The sequence below is a fragment of the Macaca nemestrina genome, chromosome 7 (genome assembly GCF_043159975.1).
Source record: "Macaca nemestrina isolate mMacNem1 chromosome 7, mMacNem.hap1, whole genome shotgun sequence".
Taxonomy (NCBI): Eukaryota; Metazoa; Chordata; class Mammalia; order Primates; family Cercopithecidae; genus Macaca; species Macaca nemestrina.
This window is the reverse complement of record NC_092131.1, coordinates 151,098,403-151,125,172: the sequence shown is the minus strand read 5'-3', so window position 1 is coordinate 151,125,172 and position 26,770 is coordinate 151,098,403. Positions and strand designations below refer to the sequence as shown.

Below are 26,770 nucleotides of genomic sequence, written 5' to 3'. Positions count from 1 at the left end.
ATGAGTGATGTAAACACAAACTCAGAAACTCAGACTGAAGCCAGATGGCACCACATGGCTATAAGGTCATTCCCAAATGATGTGGAACATACTTACATTGATTTTAATTTTTTTAAAAAGTTGTCAGAAACAAAAACTTAAAAACTTATTTTGGAACTCATGGACTCCATCTCCCCCGCCCCCTTGCCCTCAGGACTTTCAGAGATTCACAGATGCTATGTTGTAGAAGATTCTCTCTCCCCTTCCCCTGCCCTTGCCAACAAGCAAGACCTCCCTCTAAAGAAATAGCATGAGCTGGGCCCACCTTCGGCTGTGGCTCATGTAGCAGGGTCAGATTAAACAAGCAAAATCCATTTGACCATTTAACTCCCAGTTGGGAGGGCCTTGGCAACCTTCTTCTCCAAGGCCATCTGATTCATAACTCTATTGTCAACATTCTGGTCCATTGTTGGATAGCTCCTGTTAGTGCAATGTTTTTACAGCTAAAGTTGAATTTTCACTGATTGGTTTCGGTCTTGACCTCTGGGATCATGTTGAATTAAAAAAAGAGAAAAGTCCTAAAAATATTGGGGCAAGGCTGGGCACAGTTGGCTCACTCACATCTGTAATCTCAGCTCTTTGGGAGGATGAAGTGGGAGGACTGCTTAAGGCTAGGAGTTTGGAGACCACCTTGGGCAACATAGTGAGACCCCTGCCTCTACAAAAAAAAAAAAAAAAAAAATTAGCCAGGCGTGGTGGTGCACACCTGTAGTCCCAGCTACTCAAGAGGTTTAGGCAGGAGGATTGCTTGAGCCCAGGAGTCTGAGGCTTCAGTGAGCTGTGATCATGCCACTGCACTCCAACATGGGTGACAGAGGGAGACCTTATCTCTAAAAAGTAAAAAAATTAAAAAAAGATATTGAGGCAGAGGGCACATAGGCCTGATTTGAGCTCTTTCCTTTTTTAAAATATAAATAGATGCAGTAAGTTCATTGGAGCAGCCAATGAATATGCTGATTTGATTCTAAAAAATGTACAGATGGGAGAGGTGAGAGTTTGAAGAAGCATAGATGGAGAAGTCTTTTCATTTTGTCACTGAGAAGACACCTGGAGTTACTGAGGGTGTCAAGACCCACAGATGCAAACACAGAGAAGAAGAGTGGTACAGACACATGGCAGGTGGCAGCTGGCAGGGAATGTGTTTCTGCAGGGCTCAGATACATGAGGAAGGACACGTAGAAAAGAGCTTGGTGAGGATTTCAGCACAAGTTCCTGGTGTCCTCCTGTGGGGACAGAGCTGAGTGTTCAGGGATGGTTGAAGACCCAGTGATGTTTCCAGATGACTGATGCAAACTGCTCCTGCCACTCCTCAGCCTTAAAGAATGTCACTCCCTTACTTGGTTTGCTGAATCAGGCATTGCTGTCTGAAGTCTGTGTAGGGCTAGATCAATTGAGCCATCTTGTACCATTGCTTAGTTTGAAATTACTTTCCCATCATTTTGCAAAACGATGTTTGTTATTGGGGAACTAAAAATGCAGCTATTCTAACTCTACTTTTGTGGGTTCTCATATTGAGAATTTTGTACAGAGCTCTGAGCACAAATGCACATCTAGAGTCCTGCTTTCCAAAGCATCTGCTGGCCTCTGTCACATTTTTTTTCAGCCAAAACAGCCTTGCAGGGCGACCAGGTGATGTGGTTAAGAGTCCTCAGGATAAACCAATAGGACTGTATAATGAGATGCTAGCTTTGGTCACTAGGTTGTTATGTAAAATATTTGAAATTTGTAGGCCTTTCAGCTGCTTGATGAAACTCAAGAATCACTTGATTTAGATGACAATTTTATGTTTGAAATGTGCACATGGGATTGGTTTTGGCTTTGTATTTTTAGAAGAGTTCTTGTGCCCAGGTAGCCCAGCTCCCCACTGGTTGCTGCTGCTAAGTCTGGGGGTCTTGGATAGAGAGCCCCCTGGCTCCCTCAGCAGGGAGCCTAAGGTAATAGAAAATGTTTTGCTCCATACTCTGCCATTGCACTTGGTGAGATCCACTGGTGGAAGTGCTGATCCTTCCTTGACCAGAGCAGAAAGGACCCAGTTTCCTTAGAGACTTGTGGCTGTCAGAACCCAACTCAGCCTTCCTCCTACACCGTTGTTGTGCTGTGGCCTGCAGAGCCAGGAGAGAACCCACCACCTTCTTTAGCTGGGGATCCTGCCTTCTTCCCCACTGTATCTCACACGGACAGAAGACAGGTTCACTCATTCCTCTTGGTTCTGAGTTGGTCCACTTAATGAACAATGAACCTGCTTCTAGAACCATCTCTTGAACAAGAAAACAATCTTTGGTCAGATAAATATATCAAGGCAAACCTTGAAGACTGCATGAGAAAATCCAGCACTGCTGGACTGGTGCCTTGCAGGCAGGTGGGAAGGAAGGGGAGCCAACTGCTTGTAGTTCCCACCAGAAGTGCCAAATGACCAGCCATCTCCTCAGCCCAGGTGTGCACAGGGCATCATTGTTCAGCCCTTGAGTTTGAGTATAGGGCGAGGCCATGTTTGTCCAATATGGAGAATAGGGGTTGGCCTTACTCCTCCATATTCCATACTGAATAGCCTTCCTATGAACTAATTCTGGCTGCTGTGGCTGAAGAACGTAACTAGATGGTTTGCTCTGATATTGACATGACAGCCAGCTGAGGCTGAATGGCCAGCGAGGCTCAGTGGACATTGTTTCACATCTCCCCACAAACCAGCAAGAGCACAAAACCTCTTGATGCTCCTGCTGGAGATAGACCATGGGGTGTGATGAACCATATGGCTGCACTAGTATGGTATTTTTGCATTATCATTAGAAGAGAAGCACAGGAGGATGGGAGGAAAGGCAAGAGGAGCAAGTCTCTTAATATGGCACAGTGTTGAAAGGAAGTACATTGTTCTGGTGTTGGTTAAGACTATGATGAAAAGACCTCAGAAGCTGCACTGTGAAAGCAAGGCTGTGACATTTGGAGAAGGTGGTTTGTGTCTGTGGGCTAGCTCCCCATTGACCATCTCACAGATCCACCCACTTATGCTCCCCTGAATCTACTTCCCCTTAGGGTTTGAGGGCAGAACTCTTGCTCTTCATTTTCTTCTTCCCTTCAATCCTGTTATTCTTAACACTGTATTTAACTCCAAGGAATTTTATTTTGAATCACAACTCTAAGATCTGTTGTTTGGAGGGTAGTTTCAATTTATTAATGAACCAGAGAAAACAGCACAAAATGACTGTGAAAGGCCAAGAAAGATGGGTAGGGGTTCATTCTGCCTGATTCTCCTGCGCATATGGAATAAAGCCTCCCTGAGCTCCATGCCCCTTAGATAAGGGAAGGCTGGTCCTGCAGAGGGAGCACAGTGTTTTTCTGTTTCTGTGTTGTGGATGGAAAACTCTCTCTCTCCACCCCCAATGGAAAGTTTCTCTCTGCAGGATCATAAACCTGAACATCTAAGACCTCAAAAAACACCTCTTTTTATTATTATTATCATTTTTTTTTAGAGACAAGAGTCTTGCTCTGTTGCCCAGGCTGGAGTGCAGTGGCATGGTCTCAGCTCACTGCAGCCTCCATCTCCTGGGTTCAAACAATTCTCCTGCCTCAGCCTCCTGAGTAGCTGGGATTACAGGCATGCGCCACCACGCCTGGCTACTTTTTGTACTTTTAGTAGAGATAGGGTTTCATCATGTTGGCCAGGCTGGTCTTTAACTCCTGACCTCAGGCAATCTGCCCACCTCAGCCTCCCAAACTGCTGGGATTACAGGTGTGGGCCATCACGCCTGGCCAAAAAGAAGACTCTTGAAACACATTTTTCCAATTTGCAGCTATACTTTTTCACACCTTTGGATTTCACTTTGTCTGAAGCAGTACATTTAGAGACAGATTGCAAACCCAGTCCATTAGATTCTATTGTTCTTTTCTCCTATGCTGCTTAATAGTCTACATCCAGGTTTATCCCCTCATGCTCAGAAGACAAAATATTAAGACCTTAAATTAGAGATTCCAAAAGCATGAACATACATCATCTCATCTGGTCCTCACAACAACCCTGTGAGGCAGGCAGGCATCATGGTTCCAGAATGCAGAGGACACAATCCTAACTGGTTAAGCTGGAAACCAAATCCATGTCCTCTGTCTTCTGGTCTAGTGCTCCTCCCACTCCATGAGATGAACTGCACTCACTGTAATGAACAGAACAGCCTTTCTGCTTAGAATAGATGAAATGTCCTTTGGGCTTGCACACATGTGATTTTAAGTAGAAACCTTGCTGGAGAGCGCAGAAGAAAAACACACCTGAGCTCAGTTCAGCATCAGAATCAGCATCGGAGGGATGAACAGGACAGAACATGGACATCTTTGACAAGGGTTTCTGCTTATGTTCTTGATTCTCACCCAGATCATGGTTGAGTGCTGTAACTTTAAAGCAGCAAAGTCCAGGAGGGGGGAAGGCATTTAAAGGACTTTCTCATCTAGCAACTTATTGATTCCTTCACAAATCCTCTTGAGGTTGGGTCTACAGTCTCCATCCAGACTATAAAGGGTAGAGAGGAACTCCACATTGGCAAAGTGGTTAAAGACGTGGTTGATGCGCCCGTGGGTCCTGGGCGTCAGGTGCCGCTGCACCAGTTCATGTACCAGGTCCTTGCACTCATGCAGGAGATTGGAGAGCACATTCCTATCAAAGGTGTATTCCACCTCATAGAAGCTGACAATGGTCATGGCGGTCTGGTTCAGCTTCTTCCGGAACTTCTCCACAATAACAAGCTCCTCTTGGCTAAACTGGTTGTTTCGGTAGAGGATCCCAATTTTGATTGCCACCTTGATTAAGTCTTTCATGATCTTGTGGGCTTCCTTCTTGTTGTGAGTGTGCTCTTTGGTGACTTTGTAGAGCTCATCAAAGATCTCACTGCTGGTGTCATCAATCAACATGTTGGCCACAGTTTTGCTGGCTATTTTGCTCAGAATCTTCTTCTGGGCTTGAAGAGCAAGACTCTTTGAACTAAAAACATCAGGACCTATGGTAAAAAAACATATAAAAGTTTTAGAATTATAAGAACTGTCTATTACTTTTCCACAAGTAAAACACACTAACTTGAACTTATGCTCTCAGAGCAAAAACTCATGTCTTTATATCCCCTAACTCCCTAACTAAACCCCACCCCAGCCTGGTTCCCCCACTTTCCTCTCCATGTGACATGCTTGTTTACCCTTTCAAATCCTCTAAACTGTGCTTATGCTCCTTCCTCTGCTGGAGGTCATCTCCTCTTATCCAGGCCAAATCTTACATTTTTAGACCTACTTCATTCATAAAGCCTTCCTGATTCTATTAGCTCACAGAGAACACTCTACCACTGCTCTCACACTGGAAACCATTCAGCTTCGCAAACTATACAGCAGCAAATTATTGCTTAATTGCAAGAATGCAGCTCCATTGTCAACCCCATTCCCAGGGCAGACATGGATAGTTGATCATGACAGTCATTTTTGACTGAGTCTCAGAACCCACATATCATTGGGCCTAAGAGGTATTCTTTTGCTTTTGAAAAATTGAAAATTGGATGGGTCTTTCAGTTACTGTTGCCAGGTAGCTGTTGTGCTGTGGTTGTTATTACCTGTGTGCACATCAATTTACACAAAAGTTGTCAGAGATTTGGGAGAAAGTCAAGAGAAATTTTTGTAAGAAATGTTGCCTCCTGAATACTCTTGATGGCATAGAGAGTTGTACTGTGAGAACACACACATCAATAACTCCAAATCAAAGATGCTACAGATGAGTAGTACTCCGAAGGTGAAGCAGCTTAGGAAAACCAGACCCAATTTATTTTGCTGTTATTTTCCACTTTATGAATGAATGAGAACAATATATGTTTAAAAAATCCACAATATTATATGCAAATAAGTCTAAAAATCCTCTTTCAATAAGTATAAATAAAAATTCTAAGTAATAAGAAAGCAATGGTTCATAATTTATAGCGTATTTTTTTTCTTAAGAATGCATAAAATGGCATCTTACAATTGATGGTGTTTTGATTTGATGAAATACTCTACAAGGCCACCAATTAGCTGGAGCTGACATCTGAAATGAAACCCACTAGCCATTCTCACTCTACAGTATGTATGCATATTGTTCTTATCTTCCCAAGGAGATTCAAATTGTCCAAGGACAGAGGCAATGTCTCCCACAGCACCTAGCTCAGTTCTGGGAATAGGGAATGGTGCTGTTGAGTAAAAACCAGAGAAATGCAGAAGAATAAGAAAGTAGTAAAATACAGTGTTCTACTAAGTATTTTAGTAGAACTAAGAAAAACCAATATTCCTTTTGAGAATTGAGGGTCCTTGAGAATCTCAAGAGCTTTTGTCCAGTGCTTTGTGTTCACACAGAAGTGACAGGATACGCAGAGCAGACAGAGCAATGGCCACATGCCTGGCTTCTGTTGTCCTTGTCTGGACCCTGCCTCTCTGCTCCTGGGTCAGCAGAACTAAAGCAGCGAGCACCAGGGGCCTTCCACAGCCCCAGCAAGCTTCTCTTCCAAAGTCTGAGACCACAGAATCTTTCAGCAACTTCACACCCAAGTGACCCTGACATGGCCAGGCTTTTCCCTTCTGCCTCAGTGCTAAGAGGAATAAACACTCATTGTGCAGAACGTAAAAGGAATGAACAATCTCTCCTGACTCTTCTTTACTATGAGAAAGCTCCGACTTCCTGACTGATGCTATTCCAGAGTTTGAGGCAAATGATATTCCTGCCCAGTCTCATCATCTACCATGATCACTAGAGCTTTGTGTGAATAGCTTTTGTTCTCTGCAAAATCAAAGTTGCTCTCCAAAGGCAAATATTTACTAGCACTAAGCATATTCAGAAGATTGCACTGTATGCTTTGAAGTCAATTCCACAGATGAAGCTTAAAGACTTTTGAGTAATCGCCCTGTCACTGAAATAAGTATATGCCTCCTCAGGTAACTATTCTAATAGGAATAGTGGAATGTAGACGGATCCATTCTAGAATATAAAAATATGAGTCATGGCTTTGTAGTCACAGCTTCTAAAAACTGCCCAAGAATAAGGTCTTAGACTCTCTGGAATTGCAGCCAACATGCATTTACACAGAAGCAGCAGGTCAACTACATATGCGTCCAGTGGCAGGTTAGTGCCTGGTGACAGGGACTCGTGTCTAAGCCCGACTTTACCCCTAGTGCTTGGCACACTGGCAACACACAGGTGTCGGCTGAGTGAAGGGAGTGCTGGCTCTGTGCCAGGTGCTGTTTAACCCTTTGGGCTGGGTTAAGTGGGCATTTTCCCTAGGCTTTCCTGCTGGCCTGATTCCATACCCTGCTGTTTGTACTGCCAGCATTTTCTGCTCTGGACCAGTTGTCAGAGCTCACATATCCCCATAAGATTTATTTTAAAAATAATTAATTGGCTGGGTGCTGTGGCTCATGCCTGTAATCCCAGCATTTTGGGAGGCTGAGGCAGGTGGATCAGTTGAGGTCAGGAGTTTGAGACCACCCTGGCCAACATGGCTAAACCCCATCTCTACTAAAAATACAAAAATTAGCCAGGCATGATGGCGTGCACCTGTAGTCCCAGCTACTTGGGAGGCTGAAACACGAGAATTGTTTGAACCCGGGAGGCAGAGGTTGCAGTGAGCTGAGATTGTGCCACTGTACTCTGGCCTGATCAACAGAGCAACACTGTCTCAAAAAAATAATAATAATTAATTCAATTTATCGACATTTATTTTATTTTGTTCTTTGAGATGGGGGCCTCGCTATGGCAGCCTCAAAGCTGGCCTTGAACTCCAGGGCTCAAGCAATCCTCCTGTCTCAGCTTCCCAAGTAGCTGGGACTATAGGAATATGCACTGTGCCTGGCCCCTATAAGAATTTTTAAAAACTGTGTACCTCCTTGAATATTTTAAAACTTGTCAGCAAGCATTTTTCACGTTAAGATTAAATAGGAAAGATATAATTTCTAGGTAAGGTAAATAGTGACATTTTCAAATTAACCTGTTAAATCATTATTTTAAATGTGTCCAATGTAACATAAGTACCGTTGTTATATAATACCCATTATTGTACACTTTAAAAATGACATGAACAAGGTCTTCTTTAAAAATTGGAAATGTTACATTTTTTTTCTCCTTGAAATTGTATCTCTATTCTACTTCACCCACAGCACTTTAACTTCATGTATGTGCTTATGCTTGAAAATATTTATCAATTCATCATAATTCTCTACAACCAAAGGATGCATATGAATTTAAATTTAAATTAAAAGAAGATAGATTCCAGGAACCATAAATCTCTAAGCAAAAATTAAAAATTTTCTTTGGAGCGAGTTATCATTTTAATTATTTTAGGTATAATATAAAATATCAAACTTTGATAACTACTTACCAAACATAAGAAATGAAGTTTTATTGGAAATGCACCTTTAAATAAGATGGGCAGGGGTGAGTTATGGTGCCTTACCAAAAGAGTCATTGGCAATGCGAATTTCACATCAACTCTTTGTTTGCCAGGAGGTTTTATACCCCCAGGGCAAAATGTCCAATTAAGATTTTTTTCTTGGCCACCACACCCTGTAATCCCAGCACTTTGGGAGGCTGAGCTGGGCAGATCGCTTGAGCCTAGGAGTTTGAGACCATCCTGGGCAACATGGCAAAACCCTGTCTCTAGAAAAAATACAAAAATTAGCTGGATGAGGTGCCATGCACCTGTAGTCTCAGCTACTTGAGAGGCTGAGGTGGCAGGATGGCTTGAGCCCAGGAGGTTGAGACTGCAGTGAGCTGTGATCATGCCACTGTACTCCAGCCTGTGTGACAGCGAGACCCTATTTCAATAAAAATAAAATAAAATAAAATACAATGAAAAATTAGCCACGCATACACCTGTAGTCTCAGCTACTCAGGAGGCTAAGATAGGAGAATTGCTTGAGCCCAGGAGGTCAAGGCTACAACAGTGGAAGAAAGGGAGATCCACCATGCCTTGACCTTAGGTTTCTTCTTAGGCAGCTGAGTTTGTATATTAGTATGTACAAAGAATATGTATTGAAGTTGCCAAGAGGAATTTGGATCTATAACTGAGTTCCCTCAAAACTCTGTATGTGTAGTGAAATGTCTCTGGATTCTTGCAGTCTGCCCATCTACCATTCTGAATCCTACTCTTCTGCAAGAGCAGCAGCTTTCCATGAAATGTTAAGAAGTGTTCCTTGGGAAGAAAAGAAGAATTTCTTGATTACATAAATTTAAAAAACACTGATTAAGCATTCTGTGAGATTTTAAAAATATTTCTTTAATACATTAAGGTGTTCTATCAACTCCCAGAGAGAAGTTGGTGTGGTAGGCAGAATAATGACCCCCAGAGATATCCACATCCTCATCCCTGGATATGCTGCCTTACATGGCAAAAGGGAATTTGCAGACATAATTAAGTTGAGAGTGAAAGAGGGAAGTGGGAGAGCGAGTTAGAGAAAGAGATGCAATGATGAAAACAGAGGTTGGGGTGACATGGTGGCTGGCTCTGAAGATGGATGGAGAGTCAGAACCAAGGAATGTGTCCTGTAGAAGCTGGAAATGGCCAGGGAGGGGATTGTCCCCTGGAGCCTCCAGAAAAAACAAAATGGAGCCCCTGCCACACCTGGATTTTAGCTCTGTAAAATCCATTTCGGACTTCTGATCTCCAGAAATACAAAATTATAAATTGGTGTCTTAAGCCACTAAATTTGTGGTAATTTGTTACAGCAGCAATAGGAAATGTATTCAGGTGGGTAGAATGAGATGTAGCAGTCTCGATTTTCTTTGATTAGGGAACTATTTTTGCCTCCTGAGTGACCAAATGTCCAGTTTTCCAGCAAGGAGGGCTTTCCCAGGCAGTGGACTTTCATTGCTAAAACTGGAAATGTTCCATATAAATTGGGACAAGTTGGACATCTATTCCTGAACTACTAGTGATGTATATTTATCATATGAAGAACAGAGAAGTAACAAAGACACAACTTGAGAGTGGAGGAAGATTATACCATTTAAGAAGCTCTTACCTCAGCAGGCGAAGTTGAGTACCTACCCATCTTGCCACATTTACCACCTGCTCTACCTGCTTTTTAATTCCAGAGCCAACTTTTTGTCTCTTTTAGACCAAGGTCCCCTTTGTCCCTTGTCTTCTCTGCAATTATTGAGCATTTACTCTTAGTTTGGCTACGTATCAAATGCTATGAGGAAATCCCGAGAAAAGTATTCAATTGGGTCTTGCTCTGAATATGATCCTGCAGTGAGCCCAGATATAGAAATGAAACAAAATACAGAAACACGTGAAACAGCCCGCATTGGCATGAGTGAGAATAGTTGGGGTAAAGTCCATGGGCTCTGAAGGTGGATTTGCATGTAGGTAGGGACAGCTATGATGTTAGGAAGTGGTTTCTAAAGTCATGGATATAGGCCAGTATTTTTCCCCAAGTCACAAAGTCCCTGGGTGGTTTCCCTGATAAGCTTCCTGCCATCTATTTTGTATAAGAATTTATTATTTACCTGCAAGTAATTTTGGGTACAAAATTCTACAGTGAGGGCTCAGGAGGGTCACCGGGATAGCATCTCTGAAGCTTTAAAGATCAAAAGTGTCGTGCAGAGGAACCCAAATATTATGGACCACTAAAATTACCAGGAAGGCTTTAAGAAAAAGCAACAACCAAGTAGGTTTCCATACTCTACCCCAAATTGTCACAAGCTCCCTAAGTGATTCTGACATGATGAATGTAGGACCCACGATTGATAACACTGTGCTCTAACACGCATCCTACAGAGCACTTGTCCTGTTAGATGCGCCAGGAAAGAAAGTCTTGAGGTCAGTTAAATGAGTTTGTAGATGACAATATATCATGGTTTGCTTTTGATGGTTCACCATACCAGGTAGCTTATTAAGGCTTTGAGAAGTCCTATAGTAAAGATACCTGCATAGTTTTGTTTAATCCACCACTTCTCAAACTTACTGGAAATATATATATGCATATGAATATATATATGTCATAAGTCATATATATGACATATATATATCACATTCTCTGGTAAACATTATAGGAAATAGTGGGATAGGATTGAGAGAAATAAAATCAAGACACTGGTCAACAGAACACTTTCACAACTCTCAGAGATTAATGGGGAAGGTGGGGAGATACCACTGTTTCCAGCATGCATACATAATGTTACAAGTGATTTAAGGGAGAGAGAGGGCACTGAGGGAGCAGTCCCATTTGGAAGATTTTTTGCACATGGAAATCTTGGCCTTGCTTTCAACCATCCTTCTGCCTCAGCCTTCTGCACAGGGTGCCTACTGGTGACCCACCAAGGAGGAACACTGCAGGCTGAGAGAAATAGCATGAGCTAAGCTTTGGGAGTCAAGGTCACGGGTGTGCTTGGGATATTTGGGAAACAGGCCTAACTAGTGGACCATGTTTATCAATGGGGAAACACTAAAAGATGGACGATAGGTCTTGGTAAAAACTTCTCTTTCTGTATACAAGCCCTAGGAGAGCTCTTCTGGCCAAGGATAATTCTTTTAACCATGTTTGAACAAAAGTTCCCACTTTCTAGGCATGAAAGGTAATGGATTGTTTATAGTACCTCAGAATCTCTGAAAATGGATATAAAAATGTGATTATGTAGCGATAGCAAATTCATCCTGGTAGAAAGACAGGGGGCCTCCTTAAACCAAGATTGATAGAAGAGCTCAATCAAAGATAATATGAAGGCTCTGAGAATAAGGACCCTTCAATCATTTACAAGAAAGGAAACACACCAGGACTATGTTGGGAGAATGGGGTGACAATGGCAGTGAGCTAGTTTGGAGAGAGAAAGCAAAAGATAATTTAAGGGGGGAACTTCACTGCATGGAAAAGTGCTGGGGCCAGTCTGAGCTGCTGCTTTTATAAATGATGTTCAGCTGGAATACAAGTGATGTTTCCATGTTTCTAGAAATACTAAGCTCTCCCAGATGGTGAAATGCCAAGCTAATGGTGATAAACAACAGGAAGATCTTTACCAAGCTGGGTGAGTGGGCAGAAGAGCTTCAGCATGGTAAGAACAAGGTAATAAATTTTGGGAAAAATAAAGTAAATGATAGTTATAAAAGATGACAGGCTCTGAGCTCTGAGCTACAGCCCAGCATCACTCCAGGATGTGGGAGTGGACAGGGTGAGGGGACAGCTATTCTCCCTTCTTTTTCACAGGACTTGGAAACTTCTCTAAGGAGTGTGTGGAAAACTTGAATGTAAGTGTGGATAGCTGTGTCAAAATTATAAAATGCGAAATTATTTGTAATAGCCAGTACAGATCAGAATTACTTCGTTTCTCTAAATAGCTTAAGATAATGGCAGGGAAGAGAATTAGCTAAAATGTTAAGCAGAGGTTAAGAGTGAAGATGGTTCCCAGAAGAAAACAATCTGGAGTGCTTAATGGGCATCATCTGTCAAGGCAGGGGACCCAGAGGACAGGGAAGGTGGGAGGAAAGGCCCAAGGGAAGGGATAAGAGCCCTAGGCGGAGGGACATTCCTGGTAGTCCAAGTTTCTGGCACTCAATCTCTTACACTTAATTGTTAGGGGAAAAAAAAAGAGGAACTTCAAGCAAGCCTCCTTGAGATGGAGCAGGCTCACAAACTACTTTGAACTATCTTTTCTTTTTTTTGAGACAGATTCTTGCTCTGTCGCCCAGGCTGGAGGGCAGTGACACAATCTCGGCTCACTGCAACCTCCGCCTCCTGGATTCAAGCGATTCTCCTGATACAGCGCCCTGAGTAGCTGGGACTACAGTGGCACACCACCATGCCTGGCTAATTTTTGTATTTTCAGTAGAGATGGGGTTTCACCATGTTGGCCAGGCTGGTCTACGAACTCCCGACCTCGTGATCCACCTGCCTTGGCCTCCCAAAGTGCTGGAATTACAGGTGTGAGCCACAGTGTCTGGCCTGAATTTGAACTTTCATGATGAGCAACCATCCTTCTGCTCAGTTTATGCAGCCAGAAAAGCTGACTGAACCTGGCACGTCCCTCATGCTCCATCTTTCACTACTGATAAGTGGCCAGGAGCAAATGGGGAGAGTGATGGCCTTGCCGCCCCTTCCCATCTCCTTTTCTGTTCTGTGGGTGAATGATGAGGAAGGTGTTTGTGGTAGGGGTGAGGCGTGGTGGTCTGCAAGATGGGATATCCTTGATGATGATAAAACGCCTCCTCAAGAAGACACTGCCTCTGCTTTAGGTTTTGGTTGTCCCTAAGAAGCTGTGGGGGCAGGACCATTAACGACCTTTAACTAGTGTTTTGAAATGTGAACCTAACACAGTTGTGGTTTCCAGAGAGACTCACTGAGTTGTTGCATCTCCAGCGGATTCAAACTAGAAAACATTTTTCCATCCCTTGTATAAAACTGTTGTTTGTATATTCCTAGAATTTTAAAGAAAGAACATGGAGATGTAGGAGGTAGAATGAAATGAAAGTCTTGAGGGATGGTGGGGCCTCTGAGTCAGAGATAAGCAAAAAAAAAAAAAAAAAAAAAAAAAAACCTTGATCCTCCCCCCTCCTATGTAGAAATAATCAAAGCTTAGAAGCTCATGAAAAGTGCCTTTGATTGGTCTAATTCCTTTCATACGTGAGTGAGGATGGTAGTTTTGAGGCTTACAAAAGGCATTTGGGAACACTTTAAAAGGCATCCATGGTGAAACTTAGATGATTTAGAAGGGTTAGGGAATGGATTTTTCACACTCAGTGTTAACTTCACAGTATATTCTTGAAGACTTCTTGGGTCTGGTCCTTTCCCAACCCTCCAAAGGAGCCACCTGCCTTGAAGACAGATACCCTGAGCTTACCCCTGCTTCTGGGAAGACCTGAGGTCTCCCAAATTTCCACCACCTGCCACAGGAAGCAGGCAGTTTGGGGGACTCATGGGGGACAACATGACTGAAAGGGTAGCAGCCTCCACTAGGCACCATTGGTGGGGTGCACAAAATGGAACTCTTAGAACCTCTATTTCGGTTTCCTTTTCTGTAATGAGATAAATTAAGCTTTACCAATATTTAATACACAGATAGATTTGGGCCCCACTGTTGTGTGGCATTCTGAGGGATGAGGGAAAGATCCCCCACGTGGGGTGGGGAGAGGTGTTTAGTTTATGCCTCACTTGTTTGTTCTTTTTTAGTAGTTTTAATTTATTTCAGCATATGTTTATGTGTGCTTGGTTAAACAGACTCACTGATTATACTATTTCATTCTAACTAAACTAGCCCTTGCAAAATAGCCCAGTGATTTCAAAGGATGCCTGAAAGAAACAAAACCGAGGACTGAAGATGAGCCGCTAATCATACAGACACATGTGAACAGCAGGAAAACGCAGAGTGGACAATTATCCTTCCTCTTGGCAAGAGCTTTCCCATAGCCTCACTTTAAGGGAAAAGTAATGTCTAATCAGATCTGACAACAAGTGGGCCATTGACATTTCAAAAATTTCTATAGGACAACTTGAAGAATGGATTCCAAACACTTTTACTTGCCTTGAGATATTTCCCGAAGGCAGTAGGAAGCCATGGCAATTAGAAAGATAGTTAAACACCTCGTGTTTAAAGACAGTTAAATGCCTCATGTTTCTGATCTTTAGCTTGTCCTCTGGGTGACAGGGAGAGAGCACAGTAAGGAACAGCATGAGTGATTGCTGGGGTTCAGGGATGAGTCAAGGATTACGATGAGTGTTTCTTCTAGCTTGAGAGACAGGTAGGGTGAAGGGATATAGAGGTGCCACCAACTGAAATGGACATCTTGGAGGAGGAGCCAGCCTGTAGGGAAGATGAATTCATCCCTGAGTTCCTGGTACCTGTGGGGCATCTGGGTGGAGATGGTGACACCAGCCTGTCTAGCAGGACACTTCAAACCTCACCTGTCCTACCCTAGTCTTCTCATTTTCCCCTGCAAACCCTATCCCTTTCCAGTAAGGAAGAGATGATGAAAAGACCCATCTTCCTGAAATAATTAGCCCACTAGAGATCTTGAGGGATAATGGGCTCTTCCTTCAAAATGCAAACACGTCCATTTAGCTGGTTAAAGTGGGTTCTCTATTCACTTCAGTCAGAGCCACACTGTATCTCTCTTGGGAGTCTCTCTCCCCTTTGTCGTCCACCATCAAACTACCCCTCCTCTTTTTTTTTTTTTTTTTTTTTGCAAGACAGAGTCTTGCTCTGTCACCCAGGCTGGAGTGCAGTGGCATGATCTCAGCTCACTGCAACCTCTGCCTCCCGAATTCAAGCAATTCTCCTGCCTCAGCCTCCCAAGTAAGCTGTGATCACAGGTGCACGCTACCATGCCTGGCTAATTTTTCTATTTTTAGTAGAGATGGGGTTTCACCAGGTTGGCCAGGCTGATCTCGAACTCCTGACCTCATGATCTGCCCCCTCCTCCCGCCTCAGCCTCCCAAAGTGCTGGGATTTCAGGGGTGAGCCACTGCACCTGGCCTACCTCTCCTCTTTCATCAAGAGAATGAATTATTTAATAATTAGGGTAGGGAGGGAGAGGCAGCCTTGGGTGCAGCAGGACAGGGGCAGAGGTTGGAAGGATGAAGGACTGAATTACCGGAGACAACCAAATACAGAACAGGGGTGCTGGTTTACCAGTCTTCACCCTCTCTGTCATGTGACCAGCTTTCCTGACTCCAGCTCTGGCTTAGGTGCCCCTGAGATCCTGCCTTTGGCTGGGGCCTGCTAACAGGCACAGAGCTTTGGCTTTGCAGTTGGTAGCTGCTCAGTCCCAGAGATTCATTCATCCACAGGCCAGGAATGGGGATTTGTGTGTTTTGGGGGCACCAAACACGACAAAATTTCCCAACTCTTTTGGACATTTTAAGGGTGCTGAATAAGAACATACAAAAGCAATGGCAGTCAAAACAGGATACAATTTCAGATTGCTTCAATGCCTTACATTGAATAATTACACTTGAAAAGCAGCATTTAATTGTCTTCAAGATGAAGACCTTTCCCCTGCCCTTATTCCTGGGCCTTGAAGAGAACAGAGATTGGCAGGGGGAGCTGTAAAGCCTTTTAGTTCATTATCTCAGCTTGTTTTAGAACTTCCAATCCATCACCCATCAGCACTGAGCAATCTGTAACTCAATTAATGATAATGTCAGAGATAAGGACAACTGCTGAGTACAGATTATGCAAATGAGTTGGTATATACCGTATATTTGATCCTCACAATCCCTCAACAGAGGGACTGTGAGTTCCATTTTATAGATGGGGAAACTGAGGCACAATTTAAGTAATTCACTGCCAGCTAAGTGGCTAGTAAGTAGCAAAGCTGCAGTTGGGCCCAAGTTCACCAGACACCAAAGCCTGCAGTTCACTAGACACCAAAGCCTTCCTGCATCTGCCTTTGAAAAACTCCCCTTGGCTCCCTAATGACTGCGATTTCCCACTCATTTGAAATATTGAAGAACTCAATTTAAATCTCCACCTACCTGGGGGAGTTATATTTCATCACTTTTTTAAATACAAAAGGGACAGTCTCATGTGATAGAACATATTCATCAAGACTTGAAGATAGATGTAGCTTTCATTTTTAGAGGGAATTCTATATATTTCAACAGTTACATATTGATTTTATAGCCAGCTCTGAAAAGTGAATGAGTGTTTGATAATTTTACTTACCAGAGCTAACTGAAGCAGATACTTGTGAAGCCAGTGGGGGGGTGAATCATCTCCAAATCAACAGGTTAATTTTGGAGATCTGAGAGATATTTTTGGCTCACTGCGGAAAAGTAACCATCACTAAAAACAACATCTACTTACATGATTTCTTTAAACACAGCTTATTCATTCCCCCAGTCCCTTGCATCTAACACAAAACTAGTGTCTCTCTGAATGGTAGATCATATTCAGGCATAATAATAACAAAGTGCTCACTCTTTCATGTGCTTTATGCAGTTAAGCTATCATATTCTTGGAACAACTGTATGAAGTAGGCACTAATGTCAGCAATAGCAATGGATGCAGCATTTCACATCAAGGAAACCAAGGCAAATAAGAGATTAAGTAGCTTGCCTGAATCTACCATTTAGAAAGTAGTAGAGCTGGATTGGGCAGACTCTGCCCCACAGTCTGCCTGAGTTCAGTGCTTCAGCCTGCCACACTGAGCTGCAATGCATGGAGTGACAAACATCAATTAGTTTAAATGTTTTGTGAATTATTGCCCACTTTAAGATGGAGACTGAGCAGTTTTTTTCCGTCACAAGAATTTTCTAAAAACCACCAAGCGTTTCAAACATATATATAATAGATAAAAATGCCTAATACATAAAAACATATACATAAACATAAACAAAATAGAAGATAATTTAACAAACACTGTGTGGCTACCATCCAGATGGAACAATTCTTAATATTTTAGATATTAAGCATTTCAAACATACAGACAAAATAGAACATAATTTAACAAACATTTTGTGGTCACCACTCAGGTGGAAAAAGTCTTAATATTTTACCCTCAAAGACAGGGAGAGGTAAAGCCCTATTTGCTTTCAACTCCCTCTCTTCTGCTTCTAGCTCCCAGATAAAACTGCACTACCAGAAGTCGCATTTTTGTTTCATCCTTCCACGTTTTTATGCTTTTGTCTCGTTTCATAAGTATGCATGCATCAACATCATGTTTAAGCTTCACACAGAAGGTGTCATACTACACAGATCCATCTACAACTCTTTATTCCACATCCTGTTTTCAAGATTTATCTTGTTTAGTCATTTAGTTGCTTATATAAATATATATCTTCAAGTTTCCTCCTGATGGACATTTAAGTTCTTTCCATTTTCTGCAAGCAAAAAAGTGTCTCCTTGTGTGCACACACACCACAGTCTCCTGGGGTCTACACCTAGAACTTGATTGCCAAGTCCTGCAGCAGTAAAGGCTGCCAATGGCTCTCCAGAGAGACTGCACTCATTTTCACGCCCAGCAGCAGTGTCTGAGTTCCTGTGGTTGCACTTCCTCATAAGCACTTCAAATCACCCAAGTTTTTAATTTTTGCCAATCTGATAGGTATAAAATGGTATCTTGTTTTAATATGCATGTTTGTGATTGCTGGTGAGATTCAATATATTTGTGTTTATTGGGCATTAAGGTTTTTCTCTTCTGCAAATTGCTTGTTCATATAATTTACTCATTTTTTCAGTTGAATTATATATCTTTTTCTTTTTTTGTATATTTTGTTTATGATTCTAAGCCTCTGCTGATCACAGGGGTGGCAACTATCTCCTCCCAGTCTGTAGCATTACATTTTAACTTTATTATCATGTCTTTAGTGATATAGAAAGCTAAATTTCTTTTTTTTTTTTTTTTTTTTTTTTTGAGACGGAGTTTCACTTCTGTTGTCCAGGCTGGAGTGCAATGGCACGGTCTTGGCTCACCACAACCTCTGCCTCCCGGGTTCAAGCGATTCTCTTGCTGCAGCTTCCTGAGTAGCTGGGATTACAGGCATGTGCCACCACATTCGGCTAAGTTTGTATTTTTAGTAGAGACAGGGTTTCTCCACATTGGTCAGGCTGATCTCAAACTCCTAATCTCAGGTGATCCGCCTCCTTTCAGCCTCCCAAAGTGTTTGGATTACAGGCTGAGCCACTGCGCCTGGCCAGAAATCTAAATTTTTAATAGTCTAATTTATCAATCTTTTCCTTGATGGTTGGTGGTTTCTGTATCTCATTTTAAAAATTCTTCTCTTGCCATGAGATGATAAAAGATAATCATATATTTTCCAGAGGTTTAAAGGTTTTGTTTTTCACATTTAGGTCTTTAATCAATCTGAAAATTATCTGTACATATTGCATGAGGTTGGGAATCTTTTTCTCCCCACAATTTATTCTATTTATTGAATAGTTCATCCTTCTGCTACCTATCTGGTATGCCCCTTCTTTTCATATCAGGTTTCTATATTGCATAGATCTGTTTTTGAGTTTTTTACTCTGTTCCATTGGTCTATTTCAGTACAAAAACCAAGTTTTCTTAATATAACTCATAAGTCATGATAGATCAAAGGGAAGTGCCCCCCTCACCCTCACTTTATTCTGCTTAGAAACTGTCTTGATTATTCTTCCCTTTATTCTTCCACAGGAATTTTAGGATCATATGATCAAATGCCATGAGCACTCTATGTTAATCTGAAGTAAACTGGTATCTTTTTTTTTTTTTGAGATGGAATTTTGCTCTTGTTGCCCAGGCTGGAGTGCAATGGCGTGATCTTGGCTCACCGCAACCTTCACCTCCTGGGTTCAAGTGATTCTTCTGCCTCAGCCTCCTGAGTCACTGGGATTACAGGCATGCGCCACCATGGCTGGCTAATTTTGTATTTTTAGTAGAGATGGGGTTGGCTGGTCTCAAACTCCCGACTTCAGGTGATCTGCCTGCCTTGGCCTCCCAAAGTGCTGGGATTACAGGCGTGAGCCACTGCGCCCAGCCTAAACTGGTATCTTTATGATACTGAATCTTCCTCTCCATTAACATGACATGTCTCTCCATTTAATCATATCTCCTTCTGTGTCCCTCAATTATGTTTACAGTCCCCTCCATAAAGCTCTTGCATATCTTTCATTAGATTTACTTCTAGCTACCTTATAGTTTTGGTTGCTGCTGTTACTTTTTTTCTATTACAGTTTCTAAATGGTTATTAATGATGCATAGGAACCCAACTGATCCCTGTATACTTATCTCCAATTGAGACATTTTGCTGAGCTCTGTTATGAGTTCTAATATATTTTATATAGCATCTCTTGGACTTTTTAATGTAGACAACATTGCCTCCACAAAATGATTGTTTTCTTTGACCCACTATTTCTTTTCCCTGCTTAATAACACCAGTAGAAACATCCAGCAGAGTGTTGAATAGCATTACATGGCATCCTGGTCTTGTTCCTAACTTTAACAGGACTGTCTCTAAAATTTCCCTGAGTATGCAATGTTTGCTGTGGGTTTTGACGGATACCCCTTATCAAGTTATCTTCCTTTTATTCCTATTTTGCTAAGGCATTGTTTGCTTTTAAGTAGAAATGTATCCAATTTTAGCAAACACTTTGTATCCACTGAGATGATCATATAATTTATCTCTTCTAATACGTAAATTTAACCAATTATTCAAAGACTTTTTGATTTAAATCATCATTATTCCCAGGATAAGCCCTACTTGGTCATGATGCATATGCATTTACCATACTGATGAATTCTATTAGTAAATATTGCATTTTGCAACTATGCTCAAAAGTAAGATTGGTCTACAACGTTTTCATAGTATTATCTTTGTGAAATTTTGACTGGTCCCATAAAACGGATTGAGTAGCTTTCCTTCTTTTTCTATGTCTGAGAGTGTTTATGTAAGGTGGCGATTAACTGTTTTTTGACAGTTTTAGTAAAACTCGCCTGCATTTCACTCAACATTCTGAGGGTATCTTTCTATGACAACAAATGTACTGTATCATTGTTTTTTGACAATAGCACATGCCACCATTTTCTCTACTGGTCCCCTCTTGGTAGGTTTCAAACTGCTTCCAGTTTTTGCTATGAAATATCTGCAGAAAGTAACAACCTAGCAGCAGGCTGCCTGTTGGGGAAAAGGGTGCCTATTGGCACATGGTAAGATTCCCTTCTAATGCTCCTTCCTAAGTAACAAAGTGGCAGGAAACACTGAAGAGGAGTTCCATGAACAGACCTCTGCCTCTGCCCACCGGATCCCATCTCTCCTACCAGACGCCTGCTTGCCCAATTCAAAGCCAAAAGGAGGCTCAACTCTTCACAAAAACGGTTTTGCCCTAACCCAACTGGCTGAAATAGTCAAAATGACAGCCAAAGAGTACCAGAAATCAAGCCGGTTTTCCCTGAGGGTGCTGCCCTGGCTGCCAACCATGCCCTGACTCTCTTGTGCCATAGCTGAAACCAGTGGACCCTTGCCCAGGTTGCAGAAGCACAGCTGACAGGTTGTTTGTTGCAGCTGAAGGTCCCCTCCCACCATGAGCCCCTGGCCAACCCTTATGTCCCTCTTGTTGGGGAGGCTGGCCCTCACACCCAGCTCGGTAGTAGCCCTGTTCCTGTGCTGCACTGCGACTGGCCCTCCACTTTCCGCATCTGGTGCTGAGTTCTTAGGGACTGATGCTCAGAAGACCTGTGAATCCCCATAAGCAGGTCAGTGCCTACTATGTAGAAGTTGCTCAGTATATGTCTTGTAGATATGTCTCAGTAAATGAATGACTGAATGAATGATTTTAGCATGTTCGTTCTTATTCTTTAAGGCTCAGATTCTATCAGTTCAGGACCCACACCTGGAAGGAGGTGCATATTCACAATGTGCAGGTGGAACTGAATTTACTCAAATGCCTTCTGAACTGAGCACAAGGTCCACCCTTTGCCTTTCATATGGAGCTACCTGCTTGGCCCACTTGGGTTCTGCCTGTCTTTGCCCCAACAACAGCAGCATTGCCTGGGGGCCAGATGGATCACCCACAATGCTCTCAGTGTTCAGTTCCAGCAGTAAACCCTCTCTCCGCGACAGCAGCACCCCTCCTTCCTGCCACCCCCGGAGCCTCCCCATTCACACCCCTTCACACTCATGAGCTATTTTAATATACTCAGGAGCTGTCGGGCATTGGAATAGCACAGTCCACGTTCTGTCTCTCTGGGTAATCCTGCCTCTCCGCTGGCAGCTCCCAAACTTTCTCCACCACGGCAGGCACCCAAGAACTCAGGCTCAGAACACCAGACTGCTAACAAGGACACCAGTAGGATGCCACATTCAGAGCCATGGGAGCATGCCAAGACGGTAATATGTGAAATTAGTAAACAGCCTAATGCAATAAAAATGTCAGTCTTTGGAATGCTGTAATTTTTGGAGTATGGATGCAGAACCTAAAATGTGCAAAACAATAAGATGGAAGAAACTCCAGTCTATCTTGGAAAAAAGAAACAAAACATGACCTGTGGCAGTGGGTATTTAAACCTAAAGGACTGAGGCTACTGGAAGGTGCTCTAATTAATTAATGTAGTAACATGTAAACCCTCAGCTTAGTGAGCTTAACAACAACCAGACAAACTGTTAGCTGTACTTGAGAGGTCGGAACACATGAGGGAGAAGAAACCAGAAGGTACTTCTGGATGGGAGATGATTTGGCAGACAGCATTACGGCTTCCTCAATGTTCTACTTGATTTTTTTTTAGTGAAATATGAATCCTGAACAATGACATTTTTGGCTTTCAGTCAATCTGAATGCAGAACAGCAGGAAAGGGACATGTAATATATTGCTTATAAGCTCCCTTACATACATTCTGTAGTAAAACTGGTTTTGTTTACGGATTTAAGACATGTCAAGCCACATTTTTAATGTCATGGTCAATATCTGGCCTGTGGAATGACAGTGTTGAGGGATGTTGTTAGCAGATGGGAGGTGGGATGACACTCGCAAGATCTCCTGAGGTTGGGCTCCTAAGCTCTGCTGGGACCGCTACTGTGATGGAACCACTCTGAGTCCAGGGGGAATCCCATTCACATGACATAACGGGAGGGGCCAACTAGCTGTGGAGGTTTAACTTCCTGGAAGCTTCTCAGAAATGTGACTTTCTCTCAGGCTTCCTTTCTAAATTAAACTCTAAGGCCACAAATCGCTCAGAATACAATTTTTTCTACTTCTTTATACTTCATGGTAATATAAAATAGTACCACCAAAAGGTTTCACTGTTTTCCAATCAAATCACCAGGTGTGGTCACTCAAAGATGCTGAGAATGGCTGTCTCGCACAATCAAGATGCCAGGGTATATCCATGGAGTAGCTACCTCCCCGGATACAGGGAAAACTAGAGAGCCCAGCCCTGGTCCTGACTTTTGCCACTGAGCCAGCAGCAGGAAGTGGAAGAGAGAGCCCAGCCTCTAGCCCTGCCCTGCCCCTGCCACCCCCAGCGCACTCACTGTGTGCCATGCGCCCATCTCTTTACCTGTTGGTTGCTGGGTCTGTTAAATGAGAAAGCAGACTAGAAGATTCTGCTAATTTGCTTTCTTTTCTCAATTTAATAGTAACCCCTTAAGTATGATAAATTGAATTTTTGTCATCATCTGGGCACGCATCAGATGTGCGCTGATGCCTGTGGAGGATCCTCCGCGTTCCTCCTCCCCCGCTTCCCTCCCCCCGGTTCTGCTCCCGCCACTCTTCATAAATGGAATTCTCCTGCTTCTTTCTCACTCTGTAACACCTGGGGCATCGACATTGGAGCCTCCAGCTTTCCTCATCTGTGGCTTCCCTCCAAAATGCTGCTCCCTCCCCTGTTTTCCTGGGGCTCTTGACTCCTCCATTAGCCCTCAGCCTCCTGTCAGCTCTTGGCCTGTGGTCGCCACAGAGCGTGCGGTCAGCAGGCGTCATGCTGGTTCTCCCTAAGGCCTCTTCCTGTGTTGGCCTCAGCGCCCACAGACCAAACCACAGACTGCCAGGACCCCCAGGCCCCTGGCCCCGACAGGCTGCCCTGTTTTGACGTAGCTGTGGGTGGGACTCATGTCCAAAACCTCAAGGCCAGCTCTTCCCGCTGGTCCCACATCCCAACTGCCCTGGCCTGTCTCCCCAGCCTCTCATCCCGTTTTGCTCAGCGCAACTCCTCCCTAAGCCAAGCACGCCCTGCTGCCCACCCAGCTCCCATCTTCTGCAAGGGGGCCTAGTCAAGGAACCCACACCCGGCTTCAATTGTTTGTTCCCTGGCAGTTCCGAGAGAGGAGACCTTTGATAGAGACAGGAGATAGCCAAGGGGTCCCTGGCAAAACACCCCCTTCAAGCCTAAAACGGCCTGAAAGCTGAAAGACCCGACGGCCAGTCCCGGATGAAACCCGCAACCCTGAGAGAGAAGAGCCCGTCTGCCCGCCCTTCCCCGCCAGCTTATCGCTGAATAACGCGCACATGCGCACTGGGGGAACGGGGGCGGAGCATCGGGATTTCGCGCCTTGGGCAGGGGGAGGAGCTTGGGCTCTTCAGCTCGAGTGTGCTGGCCTGGAATTCCGTCTGAGGTGGAAGCCTGTTAGCAGGACCTCTTATTTTTTAACCTGAGAGCTTTCTTTTAATACATTCTGCTCCCCTCACCTTTCAAAGTGTCTACGGGCCTCATCTTTCCTGGTCATGTGACGAGAACCCGGTTTTAGATGAACTAAGGAGCAAAAACTTTTGCATCACCTTAACTGTTGTGTTCACCGTGGCGTCCCTGACGTGTGCTAGGAACTCAATAACATACATTTAAACCTCAAAAAATAAATAGTGATTGGGCAGCCCTGGAAGAGGCCTGAGGAAGGAATGGTCACGGCAGGACAGAGGCGCTGTGGTTTTGTTCCTCCCTGGCTTTCACCACAGACTCAATGGTAACCGCTCTCACCAAGGTCACCAGATGGTCTTGTAATTGGCCCTGAGGGGTGTTTGGAAACATGGGAGGGCATTTTTGGTTGTCACACATATAAGTAGGGGTTCCAAAGGCTGTTTCTGGGGGCAGATATGCTAACTACTTGTAATCCTGGAACGCCGAGGGCAGCCCTGATACACACGGCCTACCTGGCCGCCAGCAGCAGGGGACCCTCTCTTGGTCTCGCTTTCCTAACCCCACCTCTCCTGGCCCTCCTCAGCCTCCTCCAGGCCTCCTCCTCCTCTGTCAATGCCTCATGTCTGGGTGTCCTCCCGAGCTCACTCAGGGTCCTCTTCTCTTGCTAGACACTCCCCAAGTGTGAGATGCCACCCCTGTCCCATGGACTGACTCCTGCCCCATATGTTCCCCGGTCCGGGGGACTCTCCCATCCATAACTGCTTGCCCGATCTCTCCACCTGGATTCCCACAGATCCCTCCCCCTCCACATTCAATATTTCTCTCAGCTCCTTTCTCCAACCCTCCTGAAGTCTTCTCCTTGTATTACATGTGACTCTGCCACCGGCCTGTGTCCGGACAAGAACCTGGGGACCATCCTTGCCTTATTTCTCTCCCTCACCTCTCATATCTAACGAGGCCTCCGACTGTCTATTCAGCTTCTGTGATGTCTTTAAATGCACCTGCCTTCCTCTGCCTCTCTCTTGCTACCTCAGTACAGACCCTTATGGTTTCTTCCCCGAATGTTCGTCTGTCTCCTTGCTCATCTCTCTACCCCAGCTACTGTTCTATTTTCCACACCAGGCTGACAGCAGGCTTTGATGCTGCTGCTCCTCTAGAAAGGGCCTCAAGGGGATTCCCATAAACTTCAAGACAGAGCCCAGACAACTCTTTAGCATGGCACACCAGGCCACTGAACTGACATCTGTCTTCTCTTCACCCTCTACAAACCCTAAGCTTCTGGCTCCAGGCCACAGACAGGTCTCACCTGCACCAGGCCTGGGTCACCTTGCACCTTTGCATTTTCTGTCCCTGTGCTGGGACACTGACCTCTTACTCTCTTCCCAGTCCAATTCCTGCTTAGTTTCCAGGGCTCCATTTGAATGACTTCTGACTTCTAGGCAATTTCTTTTTGCAATCACCTACCCTGTCACTTATCACCTTGTGGAGCAATCAATCATCCACTAGCTGGATGAGGAATTTTATCACCCACTGGTCTGTGAACTCCTTGAAGGCCGGGACCAAAGCTTATTTATCTGGGCAACTGTAGCCAGGGACTGAAACAGAGAATATTCATTGCTTGAATGTATGGCTCTCACTCTTGACATTTTATTGAAATGCATTCACGCTCATGTCAGGAGCAATAATGATAATGAGAGCTGGCATGTCCTCCAACCAGGGGCCTGAGACACTCCCACCTGGGCATGGTTGCCACATCACTCACCAGGTTGCTCTGTCACTCCTTTTTATTTAAAAAAGTTATTTTCAAAGTAATACAGGGTACAATTATTTAAAAAGTCAAATCAGACTGAGCATGGTGGCTCATGCGTATAATCTCAGCACTTTGGAGGTCAACGTGGGAGGTTAACTTGAGGCTAGGAGTTCAAGGCTGCAGTGAGCTATGATCGTGCCACTGTACTCCAGCCTGGGTGACAGAGCAAGACCCTGTCTCAAAAAAAATAAATAAATAAATACATAAAAATAAAAAAATAAAGAAAGAAAAAAAGAAAAGTCATTCTACGAGGGAGGCTTATAACAAAATGTAGCATCCCCAGCACACCTCTGATGCTAGCTCCTTACAGACAAAACACTTTAAACTATTTTAGCTGTTTCTCTATATTTAAGTTACATGTGTACACTGTTAATTCTTGATTTTATTTGCTTTTAACTTTCTACTATAGAAGGTGAAAACTTAGCTTTCTTTCCCATTCATTTCTCCTTCCACCTTCCAATTTGCTTCTCTTTCAACATTTGGTTAAATCAAACTTCAGTGATGACATTACTATGATTTAGCTATCATTCATAGCCAAGTCATGTAGTGTCCTATGACTTCCATGCCAGCATTTCCTTTCTTATTCATCTTGTTTTCCCAGGAGTTAAACACTACTTTTTAATCTCCTGGTTAGTTTTTTATCTGTCTAGTGCCAATTCACTCCTAAAGTTCCTAGCAGAATAGAAAGTTCTTCTCAACAGGTTCAAACACATCAACTAATCAACTGTTCCCATTTTTTTTTTTTTTTTCTTGAAAACATCTCTGGCAGCCCTCTGTCCCCCAACTCAACTCTGGGCATGTTTTTCTCTATGCCTGACACAGGCAGTCAACGTGGGTCCTCCCTTCATTCTTTACCCCTTCTCTCTTGTGTCCATCTCCTGTTTCTTGGATCTCACGACTCCT

General features: G+C 43.6%; 1 protein-coding gene across 2 annotated transcripts in view; it reads right to left on the bottom strand.

Moving 5' to 3' along the window:
* Positions 1-224: 224 nt before the first annotated feature.
* Positions 225-26,770, bottom strand: part of LOC105490411 (TNF alpha induced protein 8 like 3) — a 50,891-nt gene continuing 24,345 nt past the window's right edge. For both annotated transcript variants that reach the window (XM_011756002.2, XM_024795504.2), the window contains one exon: positions 225-5,018. In XM_011756002.2, coding sequence (XP_011754304.2) covers positions 4,456-5,018 — 563 coding nt within the window. In that variant the 3' untranslated portion in view covers positions 225-4,455. The remainder of the gene's footprint in view (positions 5,019-26,770) is intronic.